Genomic DNA, 12,125 nt, shown 5'->3' with positions numbered 1-12,125 from the left:
TTATCTTTAGATTACTAGTATATTAGGCAGTATAATAGCTTAGATTAGCGGGATAATACTTTATTTAGCTTGCAAATTGGATACTTATTACTCTTATAATATATAGCCTTTAATATTCTTAGAAGCTAAAAAATATATATATAAGTAAAAGCTAGCTCTTGTAATTAATGAAGTTAGTATACTTAGAGGAGCTACTTTATTTAATACTAGCTATTACTTCTAGTTGCTCTATAACTGCCTAGATAAGTTATTTAGCAGTATTCCTATTATTCTTTTAATAGGGGATTTCTATTAATTCCCTCTAGTATAAAAGATAAGCCTCCTTATAGACTGAATTATAAATCTCGCTTTTACTGCCTTACTAAAATAAGCAACTATTTCCCACTATTAAGGGTATAATTTATAGTTAATATTTAAGATAGTTATTCTTCTTAAAGAGTAAGTCTGTATATAAGATAATTCTTAGCTAGGCGCCCTTCTAGATAGAGTATAGGCTGGGACCTAGATATAGTAAGATCTTAACCTGCTTAATATAAAACTGGTAGACTGCTTCTAAATTACCTTTAAGAATAGCTTATATACTATAATACTACTTAACTGTAACTAATAGAATCTTAATATAGAAGTTATAGTAGACTGGGCTTAGTTTAATAAGAGATATATCTTTATCTTTATCTTAACTTATATCTAGTAGAGTGGAATCTTATCTTAGAATAAGATTGCCTAGACTATTAAATAAGAAGATAATTTTAACTATAAGATTCCTAATATCTTTTTCTATATCTAGAGGATGCTTATAGTTATTAATAAAAATATATATACTAGCTTGAAGATTGTAAATAAAGCTGAGTTTACTGCTATGGATATTATCTTCAATTTAAAATCCCTAGGCTATTATTTTACAGATAATATTACTATCTACTTTAGCCTACTACTAGATATAATATTGCAGTTATAAGAGATAAAGAATTTAGCTATTCTAGCCCTCTTAATAGGAATAGTATTTATCTAGCCTAACTTATATACTCTTAATTTAGCTAGCTCCTACTTTAAGTTTCTATTAGGAAAATATACTTGTTAAGAATTGCTAGTTATTCCAGCTTTTATCCTTATTAATTATAAAGCCTAAAGTAAGATATTTATAGAAGTGTTTTTAAAGCTATAAGGAAATTATATAACTAATAGTTAGCCTTCTAAATATAACTTTATTAATCTCTATATATAGCTTTCTAAGTGTAGGATATTATAAGGTATTAGACTTTTCAGTTTTATATAATATAAGGATTTTATTAGAAATAAGCTAGACTAGAGTATAATTAATAGTATATAGAGGTTAATAAATCTAATAGCAGAAATAAGATAGATATTTAAAAGTTAGTAAAGCTATATATAGAAAAGAGTAAGATACTATTTAAAAGATTGCCTAATAGCAAGATATAATGTTTTTATTATTTAGGATATATAACTAGAGCGAAATAAGAATCTTATATCTTATAGAGTAACTTTATAGCCTGCTAATTATCCGGATTCTTCTTATCTTTCTTCCCTAGCTAAAACTCCTTCTATTTCTTATAATAATCTTTCTACTACTCTTTAAAGATCTATTTATTATATAGACTTCTTAGTATGTCTTTTTCTTCTTTAAAGAGGTTTAGAATATAGTTATAGTATATCTATATACTCTTAAGATAGTATAGCAGCAATAACTTTATATTTTTATATATAATTATAATAATGCCAATATAGAACTACTACTTTAAGGGTATAAATCCGGACTTGTTATTGATGTTAAGATATATAGCAATCTAGTTATTGAGGTTGGTATAATTAGTAGACTGAGTGCTTATATAATAGAGGACTAGCGGGACCTTAATAAGCCTAGAAATAGAAGGTATAAGCTATAAGAAGATAGAATAATCTACTTAGATTATTATAGTAGATTAAGGAATAAATTTCAATTTCTTAATATTATATTAGATAATAATAGCTTGGATGGATTTTAATATACTATATATTGCTATTGATATTAGTATAGTTAACTATAAGGTAGCTAGAGTAGGTGGGTTTGCTTTAACTGGAAATACCTACTTAGTGGGCATTTAGAACTTGGAATTGGTATCTATATTATTCTATTTAAAGTAATTAATTAATACTATAAAAAGTAGCTTAATATTATAACCTAAGGAAGATAAGGCACTTAAAGAAATAAAGATAAGGATATTATATAAATTTATTATTTTAAAAGCTTTTTAAGTTTATTAGAAGAATTAATAAGTTAAGTTCTTTTTTAAAGTTCTTATAATATTAAATCTTTATATTATATTAATTATAGAAGCTCTATATAAAATGGAAATAGCTTAATATAAAGGCCCTCTAGGGTATATCCCCCCAAGCAAATAAAAACCTACCTATTTATTCTATATCATATAGCAGATAAGGTTCTAGGCAGTAAGCCATAGTAATACGGAAATAAAACCTTTATCTTTTACTTACCTACCACCTAATGCCGTATAATACTCTCAATCCATATACCGAGCCGTGATCGAAGAGCCACAGAGGATCTAAAGGCTCGTTCCGAAAGGCATTGGCGGGCCCGCAGGGACCGGTCTCCTGTTCCCTATGCTCTCCCGCTTCATCATGAAAAGAAGCTAACCTTGATACACTGCATCAGGATTTCCAAGCCACGTCAAGCCACGTCAAGCCACAAGAATCGAGCCGCCCACCTACCGCCTTTTCCGACCCTGGTTCTATCTGAATGAACGAAAACAGGAAAGGCTTTTCCTTCTATTCGTCTCTCTACTGGTCAGGTCCAAGTTCGTACAGTTTTAAGCATAAATAGCTTCCACTTTTACAGCACGCTTCCAAACTTGGAAGGTACCCCACCCACAGAGTGTCATTTTTGCAAATCTGCGTACTATTGATTGATTGATTGATTGATTATTTAGCGTCCACTTCCGGAGAAGCTAGACCCCTATTGAGGCACCTAAGTTACCTAAGATCCTGCGAACTGAGCTCCAGAACTTAATCATAAGTAAGTTACAAGGTGAGGAATTTACTGTACTAAAGACAAGGGCAAAACGGTTGTCCCATGCATCCACTGCCGCCAGGCGTGCGGGCAAGATCAGGTCCAAAGCGAAAAGCGCAGAAAGCGTAAGAAGGGGTATGACCAGATCGTGTCCAAGTTCCGCGGCCTATTGGATACTTTTCCAAATATCCGTATACCAGGAGAGGAAGAGTCAGAAATGATCAGCCAGGAGGTAAATTACGTCATTATGCGCCGGATTAATTAGCTGTCGATAAAGAAGCGTCTCTTACTACAAATCCAGAGCCACCTGGAGAAAAGACTATAGGAGACTACTTACTGCACTTATCTCTGGGTATATCTTATATTTAACTACTTAGAGAAAGAATACTTTAAAAAGATAGTAAAGAGGGTAGAGTTTACTATTAAAATACTTCTAAAAAATATTAATAAGATATATAAGTAAATTCTTAGTAAGTTAAAGAAATATATAATAGCTTAGAGAGCCTTAAGTATTATCTTAGCTATAAGTTAGCTATTAATAATCTTAGAAATAAATATTATTATAAATATAAATATTATATTATAATTTATTTATAATTTTAATTTAAAAAATAAAAAGAATTTTAAATTAAATTTTAAATTTTAATATAAATTATTTATTTTAATTTATTATAATAAAAAAATTTTTTTATTAAATTACTTATATATTTCTACTTATAAATTTAATTTTACTTATAATTATTCTATTAAAATTATATTAATATTATTTTATTACTATTTATTATATATATATTATTCTTATAAAGTTTTATATATTTTATTTAAATTTCTTTAATTTTAATATTAATCTTTTAATAAATATAAATAAAAAAGCTAGCTACTTATAATAGTTATATCTTCTATTTTACTATAAATATAATCTAGAGTAAGTAGAAGGCTAATTACTAATAGATAAACTATAAATTTATATTAATAAAGTAATTAAGATATTATTTATAAAATAAATATTATATTTAGTAATAATTAAATATAGTAATATATAACAAGTTAAGATAAGTAAGATAACTAAGTTATATTAATAGCTAAGTAGCTGCCTATAGTAAATATATACTACTCAGTTGTCTATATATTGGTATAATCAGGGGTGATCACTTACACAATAATCATAATCACCAGTAATCAAAGGCAATCACGGAGTAATCACTGTAATTGTAATCACTGGTGATCGGGGGTAATTACAAAGTGATTACTGATAGCTAAACTATATTCCGTTCCGGGAGGCTGAGAAAAGTGGGGCTGCGCCCGGGGCCTAATATAAGTCGCGGCCAGGCTATAATATATACAGTCTATAAAAAAGCTAGTTAAGTTAGCTTTACTCTGCTAGTAATTTGATAATTTATATTATTTATTATTACTTTACTTATTAATTAATATCTTTTTATAATAGCTTTTATATTAATATATTAATAATTTATTTATTATAGTTAATATTATTTAATTAGTAATTTATTTCTTTTTTATTTGCCTTAAGTAAATAAGATACTTCTAGTTATAAAATAACTAGCTTAATAAACTTCTTATACTAGTAAAAAGTTTAAACTTTACCTGCTATTTTATTTAATAAGTAGTAGCTTAATAAGAATAAAAGCTTATATATTAATTACCTTAATTAATTAAAATATAAAGCTAGCTTTTAACTTCTAACTTTAACTAGAGGTATAGATTCTTAGAGTAAATAGCAGTATAGTAATCTTTAATACTAGTACTATATTCAGCTTTAAGACTATATAAAAGAGCAAGATAAGATACTTAAGTTAGATTAAGGTATATTAGTACTGTAATTCTTAGGGGGCAAAGAGAATAGAGGTTACTGCGCGTACTTTATTAGCTTGGCTTGCCAGCTATAACGAACAGTCCTGTGGCCAGATACCAGAATCCGTTACTCTTCCGTTCCCTTTGTTTCGAGAAGCGTTCGATACTGCGCGAGATCGACGTATCAGAGGCCGTCAAGGACTCGGCAACGAAATGGTAATTGTTTCGTTCCCGGGGCCACGCGTGCTGGGTCTGCCGCGCTGGATTGGACAGGACGCGCCTAAGACATTTTGTCAGTTTCTCGCTCTTCGCGCCGCTGGTCGACCAGTCTTGTCAGAAGTTGGAGCCTAACAAGAGGTGGAACGATTGACTGTGGCTCCCTATCGTCCTCCGTACTGGCGGACCTAGCTGCTATCATGGCGGCCATTACAAACCCTGTTAACTCGCGAGCTTCAGCTTCCGTACTGGGAGCCACAGGGAAGCTGGGTTTTCCCTTTCTATTGTACAAGTAGCCAATGTTTGCATCAAGCAAGTACTGTACGACCTGTTAGAGGACAGTCTCTTTGATGATGATATCGACTTACGAATTCGTTGGCAAGATTGGCCGTATCAAGGACGCACTCGTTCACCTCCGGTTCGGCGGGGGCGAATGTGAACACCGGAGGCAGGGCAGTGAAGGTTGGTAGCTCGAACTCGTAGTACTCGTAGTCGGAGAGCCAATCAGTGTTGGTGGGTAACACGACATCCGATGAGTCCACAATGGGCGGGCTGTCAGCTTCAATTGTGATAATCGATGTGGACATGACGGTCGAGGTGACGGTATCGGCATTCTCCTCGATGTAAGTGGTGACCGATGCCCCTATGCAAAAGCAAGCACTGCGGTAGTCTGATTCTTCGGCACACGCGCTGGCATATGTTGGAATAACCGTGGACGTAACAGTGCGCTTCTTGACAGTGTCGACAGCAACAGTGGTAACCGTCGTGGGGTTGTTGCTTCCGGTAACAGTGCTGTACTCGGTTTCCGTAACGTATACCGTTCTAAGTAAGTACCGTTAGCTGAGGAACTGAAGGAACATCAATATCACTCACGGAGCCGAAGCCGTCTCAGCCGACCGTAAGAAGGTATAGCACTTGGCCAAACGAGCAGCGCTGGTTGCAGGTACCAAATCGGTTCCCGCAACACCACGAGCACATTCATCCACACAGCTCGAAGATGCCTCAGTAGTGGTTGAGAGGCTGGCCGGTTCGGAACTCGTCGACGTGGCGGTGTCAGAGCCCGGTGTATTGGAGTCAGATGTACTGGAGCCGAGCGTGCTGGAGTCGACCGTACCGTAACTTGTCGAATCGAAAGTGATCGAGTTCGAGATCGAGCTTGGTTTGCAGAGACCAGCATTCACCTGAGTGAAGCCCAGTGCCGCAACAGCCACAATCGATTTGATCATCACCATATTGAAGTCAGACACAACACAGCGCTATACAAAACTCGATAATATGGCTTGGCCCGGACTCGCGCCATGGCTGATGGCGGTCGGCAGCCTCTTAAGCAGCGCGACAGCCCAACCCCTGACCTGACTCTAACATGGACCAGCTCCAATGGTGACAACTCGCTCCAAAGGAAAATCAACCGAGTTCAACCACATTATCCAAATGGATTTAGTCTGAGGGTTATAGACAAAAAGAAGGACAGCCCCCAGTCGGTTTTGATTCAGCCTTTATCCCAAGGCAGTCAGAATCGTGGGTGTTCCGCACTACTTCGTGCAGGGTTAAATTTAAGCACAATGAGTCCGCACAGGGCATGGGGATGAAGTCCCACAGGACCACATAATTCAGGGGTTTTGGGATACGCGAGGTCACCCATACGAAAGCAACTATTGAAAATCGACAGCCTAGCGCCTTGGCAACGGCTATCTCGGCTCGTTCGGTCCAGAGCCCAGCCTTGAAAACCAGAGTCTCAACAGTGAGATAAAAGCCTCCTCAACTCCATTGAAATGTCTACCAAGACAATCTCAGCTCAGAAATTCTACAACAAGCCTGACCCTCCAGTGAGTCGTTTAGGCGCTGCGCTGTCTCGTGTCAAATTTGGCGCTTGTCCGTCCCAAACGACCTAGACCTCTTTGGAACCAGATTATCGAATCCGCTACCTACGCATTTGTCGTAGCGGCCTTCTAGTTTGTCAGCGTGGTTGATTGTAAAAGCAAAGCGTGTTGCCTTCAGCTGCCAGTTGAACACAGCAGCTACCTGAATTCTGTCGTTCTACTCTCATGTTTGCTGGGGTGAGCGTCTCCACTGCCAGTTGATTGACGACCATGGGTCGAATGCTGGGCTATTGAAATCTCAGCCACACCAGCGCTTACACACTTGCGTTCAGCAATTACAGTCATACATAAGTTCATAATCATAAGGTTAAAATTAACAGTATGTTGCGAGAAGGCCCCAAGAAAATGCGACCGTTGGATACCGGGTGGATACTGGATGGTTGAAGCCGAGGGCCCTGGAATAAGAACGGTCGGCTCGTTCTTCCACTAAGTGGGCTGCTGGAGATGATAGGGCTATACATGGTGAATTATCCTCGATCGAATTCATTCCAACCATGCTGTACCGATCAGTGGCGACTGTGGCCTTGGTGATATCTGTCCCAACAGAGATCAGGTTATGGGAAGTGCGCCAACAGACTAACTAATACATACCGAGCCGGGAGAGTCTCATACATCGCGCTGGACCTCAATGGCAGTACGAATTTTTGTAGCAAACGAGTTGAGTTTTTAGACAGGATCTTGAACAAATCAGGAGAATAGCATTGAAACTGATTGGTTCGGCGTGGTTGAAGAAATAGTTGCATATGTGGTGTGCGTTTGAAGAAGGCAGGGAATTTTATTCTAGCATCGGCTACAGTCCTCCGAGCTCACCCAGGTATTCAATCGCTAGACAATAGTCGAAAGCATCTATCACTTAGCATCCCCCCATCTATTGCGTCACAAACTAAATGGCATCTGCACATGTCCAAGAAGACACCGTGGCGGCTCACTTGTCTTATTAAGATGGTCGTTTCCAATCAAGGCTGGAATGGCTACCTGGTCCCATTCATCCAACGCAGAACTTCATCATTAAACTACCTGCGCATATAAGGTAACAGGAGTAAATCCCGCAGGACAACTAGAGAAAATATATAGCACGTCGCCGAAGACAGATTGGTATTTGGAGCAAAACTGACCCCAGGTTCCGCTGGTAGGTCCGCAGACGGGGTCTAAAAAGTCGTCATTACAACCACCAGCAGGGGCCGAACAACTGATTATGAGATCGGTTCCCACCGTGCAAGTAATGGCCGGATAGTTCGTATTGTCTCCGTCTGCACCGTTGAGGAGGAGAGCAGGGTAGTTGGGTACCATAGTGTACTGCGCGACCCAGTGCCAGCCACTACTGAAAATCACATGTCCAGTGTCGGGGTCAATAGAGGCGGTATGAGTGGAAATGTCAGATCGTGTAGGGTTGAAGATGTAAATCCCATTGCGGCCTCCGCCGTCTTGAAGAGGTGATCCACCAGCAAGGATAGTAAAGGTCGGGTTGGAGGCAGGAATGGAGCTCGTAGAGGAGGAGACTTCAGTTGACGTGGATGATCCTACTGATTCGGCAGATGTTGTAGAGGAGGAGACTTCAGTTGATGTGGACGATTCTACTGATTCGGCAGATGTTGTAGAGGAGGCTTCAGCTGACGTGGAGGACCCTACGGGTTCGGTCGGTGTTGTAGAGGGCGTAGACGACGTAGCCACTGTCGAAGAGGCTATTATGTACAGATGATTAGCATTTCTTTTCTCCTCTGATCGGTGAATTCATGACTTACGTCGAGCGCTGTGGCTGCATGGGCCTGCAACTGCCTGTTCAACTGCCAAAAGGCCAATGGCCAGAGAGAACAAAATGCTGGACCGCATTTTGCTGGAATAAGTAACGAAGGTAAACGAGAACAGAGAAATCCCGTTGCGCAAAATTGGTGAAGGAACGTTGGTCAAACCAAAGGGAGGCTTTTCAGGGGGAGGGGGCAGGTCTCAACGTTGATAAGGCCCTCCAACAAAGGCACGGGAGCGGCGGTGGAGAACTCAGCATCCACTACGCGTAAGCCACGCTATTAACATGCAAAATACTCACCTCGACATTATTTACGGGTCAGCTTCTCAAAATCTGGTGTTTTGCGAGATTGACGTGTGGGGCAGTGACCGCTGTTCCGCTCTATTGAGCCTTTGGCGCTACGCTAGCAACCCCTGCTTTTCGATAGTTTCTTCCATCAGCTAGTTAGAGAAAAGCCTCGCGCTTCTGGTCGCATGGCATTGGATGATCCTTAGATTGTCTGGACCGTTTGGGATTTATTCCCGGCTTCGTGTAGTTCAAACATAACTAGTTCGGGTGTACCGGAACGCCTCACAATGAAGTACGGCGTGATTGTGGAGCGAGACTTGGGGACAACCCGAAACCGAGATTCGAATTTCCCATGGCAGGGCTACTAGAAGGGTGTACTAAGCCAGCTGGATGCGTAGGCGAGGCCCCGTGCTATCCATTCAAGTAAGGCTGATAACCGATCATGTAACTATAGCCATCAATGGCTGCAATACTCCGTAGACGAGGCATCCTTCACAGCCCACGGGAAACTGGGAAGCAGGGTTCGGACTCCAAGCTGCAGACGTAGCCAGGATGAGCGACGCTAGAATTGCTTGAGCAATAGTTGAGGGTAAAAATATTTTGTCAAAGGGACAATAGTATTTCTCGGCGAAAGTGGCAACATCAGTCCCCACACCGTACAACATCAGCGTCCAGCTTGTAACTCTGACTGCGAGTCTCCAAACTCTAAGATACAGCCTTGTTCTTAGGATCGTGTCTGATTCCAACTTGCGGTCCATCGGTGATTGTTTTAGTCACGAGTCTAGTTGAACCCCTATTCAATTCATTAGCATCCCACGCCTTGCTGAGGGTCACCACGTAATTATGGGAAGAGCTCTAAGTCGATTAAGAGCTCATTCAGTTTTAAACGAGATGAGTCTGTGCGCGGAAGGTCAGATAAAATTAAGATGTTGAGCTATATTAGCTAGGTATTGTTTTTATTATTCTTATCTCTTTCGCTACTGTCAACCTAAAAATAATTGTAGTCTTTATCGTCCAGCACATTCGTCTAATTTTATTTTCTGAGCTCTATTAGATATCACGAGCTGGATCAAAGCGTTAGAATAATGTCAAATAATCGTTAAATACACTTCGCACCACACCAAATTCCAGCAGATAGAAGGCATGCACAATATTATTGTTGTGCAATTGCGTTTAAATTGGGCCCTCAATCCATCCCTTCTCTCCGTAACCTTGCTGCCAATGGGCAATAACCTCGTTACCATAAGCAATTATCGAAGACCAAGGCTGTATTAATTAAGCGACAATAAGTCATTCATTTATGTTAGGTTCAATATGATTCCGTGGAGAAAATGCGCCATCCATAAGAATAAGGACAGAACCTAACTTGAAGTTACGTGTTGCAATATCGCTACGACAAAAGGGAATGATCACTCCTTTTTCCAGTAGTGCAATTGTGGTTCATGTCTCTGTCTGACATGAAGAATGACATAAAGTCTACGACACTCCAAATTTGGCTTTGCATTGAGTGGTGAAAACGTAGCTAATGATGCCGGACTACAAAATTTCCGGGGGAAAAGTGTGTTAATATATTACAGCCACTGCTGTATTCGTAGATAAATCAATCAATCAGTCCGAAAAGTGTTTTGTCTTACCCTCCTAAGCGGGGTACATGTCAGCATTGTGAGAAGAGGGATATTCATGATGCCACGATGTACCAGTATGACAAATGCTTGATTAGAAATCAGTGATGGCATCATCTCACCCCTCAACCCCAGATTATATAAACCACTGGGATTGCCGCTGAATACTTATGTAGATATTGCAAGCATGTTCCATCGTTCTCTGAAATAATCACTACATCGTGAAAATGGCTCCTATTCGTACCGCCATTATCGGCCTCTCCGCATCGGCCAAAACCTCTTGGGCCAGCAACGCCCATCTTCCGTATCTGCTCTCCGCTCGTGGTCGTTCCCGTTTCGAGATCGTGGCCCTTTGCAACAGTAGCGTCGAGGCTGCTCAAAAGGCGATTGCACATTTCAACCTTCCAAAGGAAACCCGGGCTTATGGAGATCCCCAGTCACTGGCGAACGACAAGGACGTCGAACTCGTAGTCGTCAGTACTCGGGTCGACGTTCATCACGGGACGGCCTTGCCCAGTGTCAAAGCGGGAAAAACAGTCTTCGTGGAATGGCCACTCGCTCAGGATAGTTCTCATGCGGAGGAACTCGCAGGATTAGCCAGAGAAAGCGGGAGCCACACTATTGTAGGTCTCCAGGGCCGGGTTGCGCCGCCTGTTGTCAAACTTCGCCACCTACTGCAACAGGGCCGAATTGGTCAAGTTCTGAGCAGTGAAATACATGCGGCCGGTGGTACAATGGACCGCGACCTGCTGTCTCCTGGGTTAAAGTATTTCACCGACAAGGCTATAGGAGGAAATGTCTTTACAATTGGCTTGGGGCACTGTTAGTTAAGCCCAAACCTCATCGCGAAATGTCTAACAAATCTAGTGTTTGATCAAGTGCAGTATGTCTTGGGCGAACTCAGCGACTTCAAGAGTCATGTTCAAATACAGAGGCCCAATGTGCGAATCCGCGATCCAGCAACGAACAAGATCCTTGAGACAATCAAGTCGGATGTTCCGGATCTCGTGTTCGCAGTTGGCACGCTTTCTGAGTCCACCACAAGCCAAGACGGGGCCAGTGTGCTCCTGCGGTTCAGACGGGGTCAACCTTTCAATGGTGAGCCAGCCTTGGTCTGGACGATCAATGGCGAGAAAGGAGAGATCCGCCTGGTAGCGCAGGACGGCACAACGTTGCATGCGAATGCTTACACAGGACCCGTGACCATCGAGATTCACGATTTCGAAACCAACCAGGTTGAAACTGTGGAATGGAGTTGGGAAGAATGGCAGGAGGGTCTACCAGTTTTGGCCAGAAGCGTCGGTGCGGTATATGAGATATTTGCAGACGGCGGTATTGAGAGTTTACCCTCGTTTGATGATGCATTGTTGCGTCACCAACAGTTGACTGGAATATTGGAAAATTGAAGGTACTTGGTGAGACAGCATCAGGTATTTCAACTAGGCCGAAGATATTATTTGGGTTTATTAATTTTACATTGCTGGAAAATATGAATCTTGATATGATGCACCAACAGTAGTATTATTCGCTAAGAAGCA

General features: G+C 40.3%; 3 protein-coding genes across 3 annotated transcripts; 1 reads left to right on the top strand and 2 right to left on the bottom strand.

Moving 5' to 3' along the window:
• Positions 1-4,820: 4,820 nt before the first annotated feature.
• Positions 4,821-6,495, bottom strand: BGZ61DRAFT_467266 (uncharacterized protein). The gene is made up of 3 exons (XM_046247757.1): positions 5,927-6,495; positions 5,422-5,875; positions 4,821-5,372 (listed from the first exon to the last, which is right to left on the bottom strand). The coding sequence occupies exons 1-3, from the start codon at positions 6,283-6,285 to the stop codon at positions 5,118-5,120; spliced, it is 1,068 nt and encodes a 355-aa protein (XP_046094598.1). The 5' UTR covers positions 6,286-6,495; the 3' UTR covers positions 4,821-5,117.
• Positions 6,496-7,710: 1,215 nt separating this feature from the next.
• Positions 7,711-8,937, bottom strand: BGZ61DRAFT_467265 (uncharacterized protein). Its single transcript, XM_046247756.1, has 2 exons — positions 8,676-8,937; positions 7,711-8,615 (listed from the first exon to the last, which is right to left on the bottom strand). Exons 1-2 carry the CDS (start codon positions 8,761-8,763, stop codon positions 7,942-7,944), a joined length of 762 nt encoding a protein of 253 aa, XP_046094597.1. The 5' UTR covers positions 8,764-8,937; the 3' UTR covers positions 7,711-7,941.
• A 1,850-nt stretch (positions 8,938-10,787) lies between these two features.
• BGZ61DRAFT_434870 (uncharacterized protein) lies at positions 10,788-12,070 on the top strand. The gene is made up of 2 exons (XM_046243969.1): positions 10,788-11,409; positions 11,455-12,070. Exons 1-2 carry the CDS (start codon positions 10,815-10,817, stop codon positions 11,991-11,993), a joined length of 1,134 nt encoding a protein of 377 aa, XP_046094596.1. The 5' UTR covers positions 10,788-10,814; the 3' UTR covers positions 11,994-12,070.
• Positions 12,071-12,125: the final 55 nt, after the last annotated feature.

Source organism: Ilyonectria robusta (assembly GCF_021365365.1).
Source record: "Ilyonectria robusta strain PMI_751 chromosome Unknown BGZ61scaffold_56, whole genome shotgun sequence".
Taxonomy (NCBI): Eukaryota; Fungi; Ascomycota; class Sordariomycetes; order Hypocreales; family Nectriaceae; genus Ilyonectria; species Ilyonectria robusta.
Note: the sequence above shows the minus strand (reverse complement) of the source record. Positions and strands in the feature narration are given on the sequence as shown.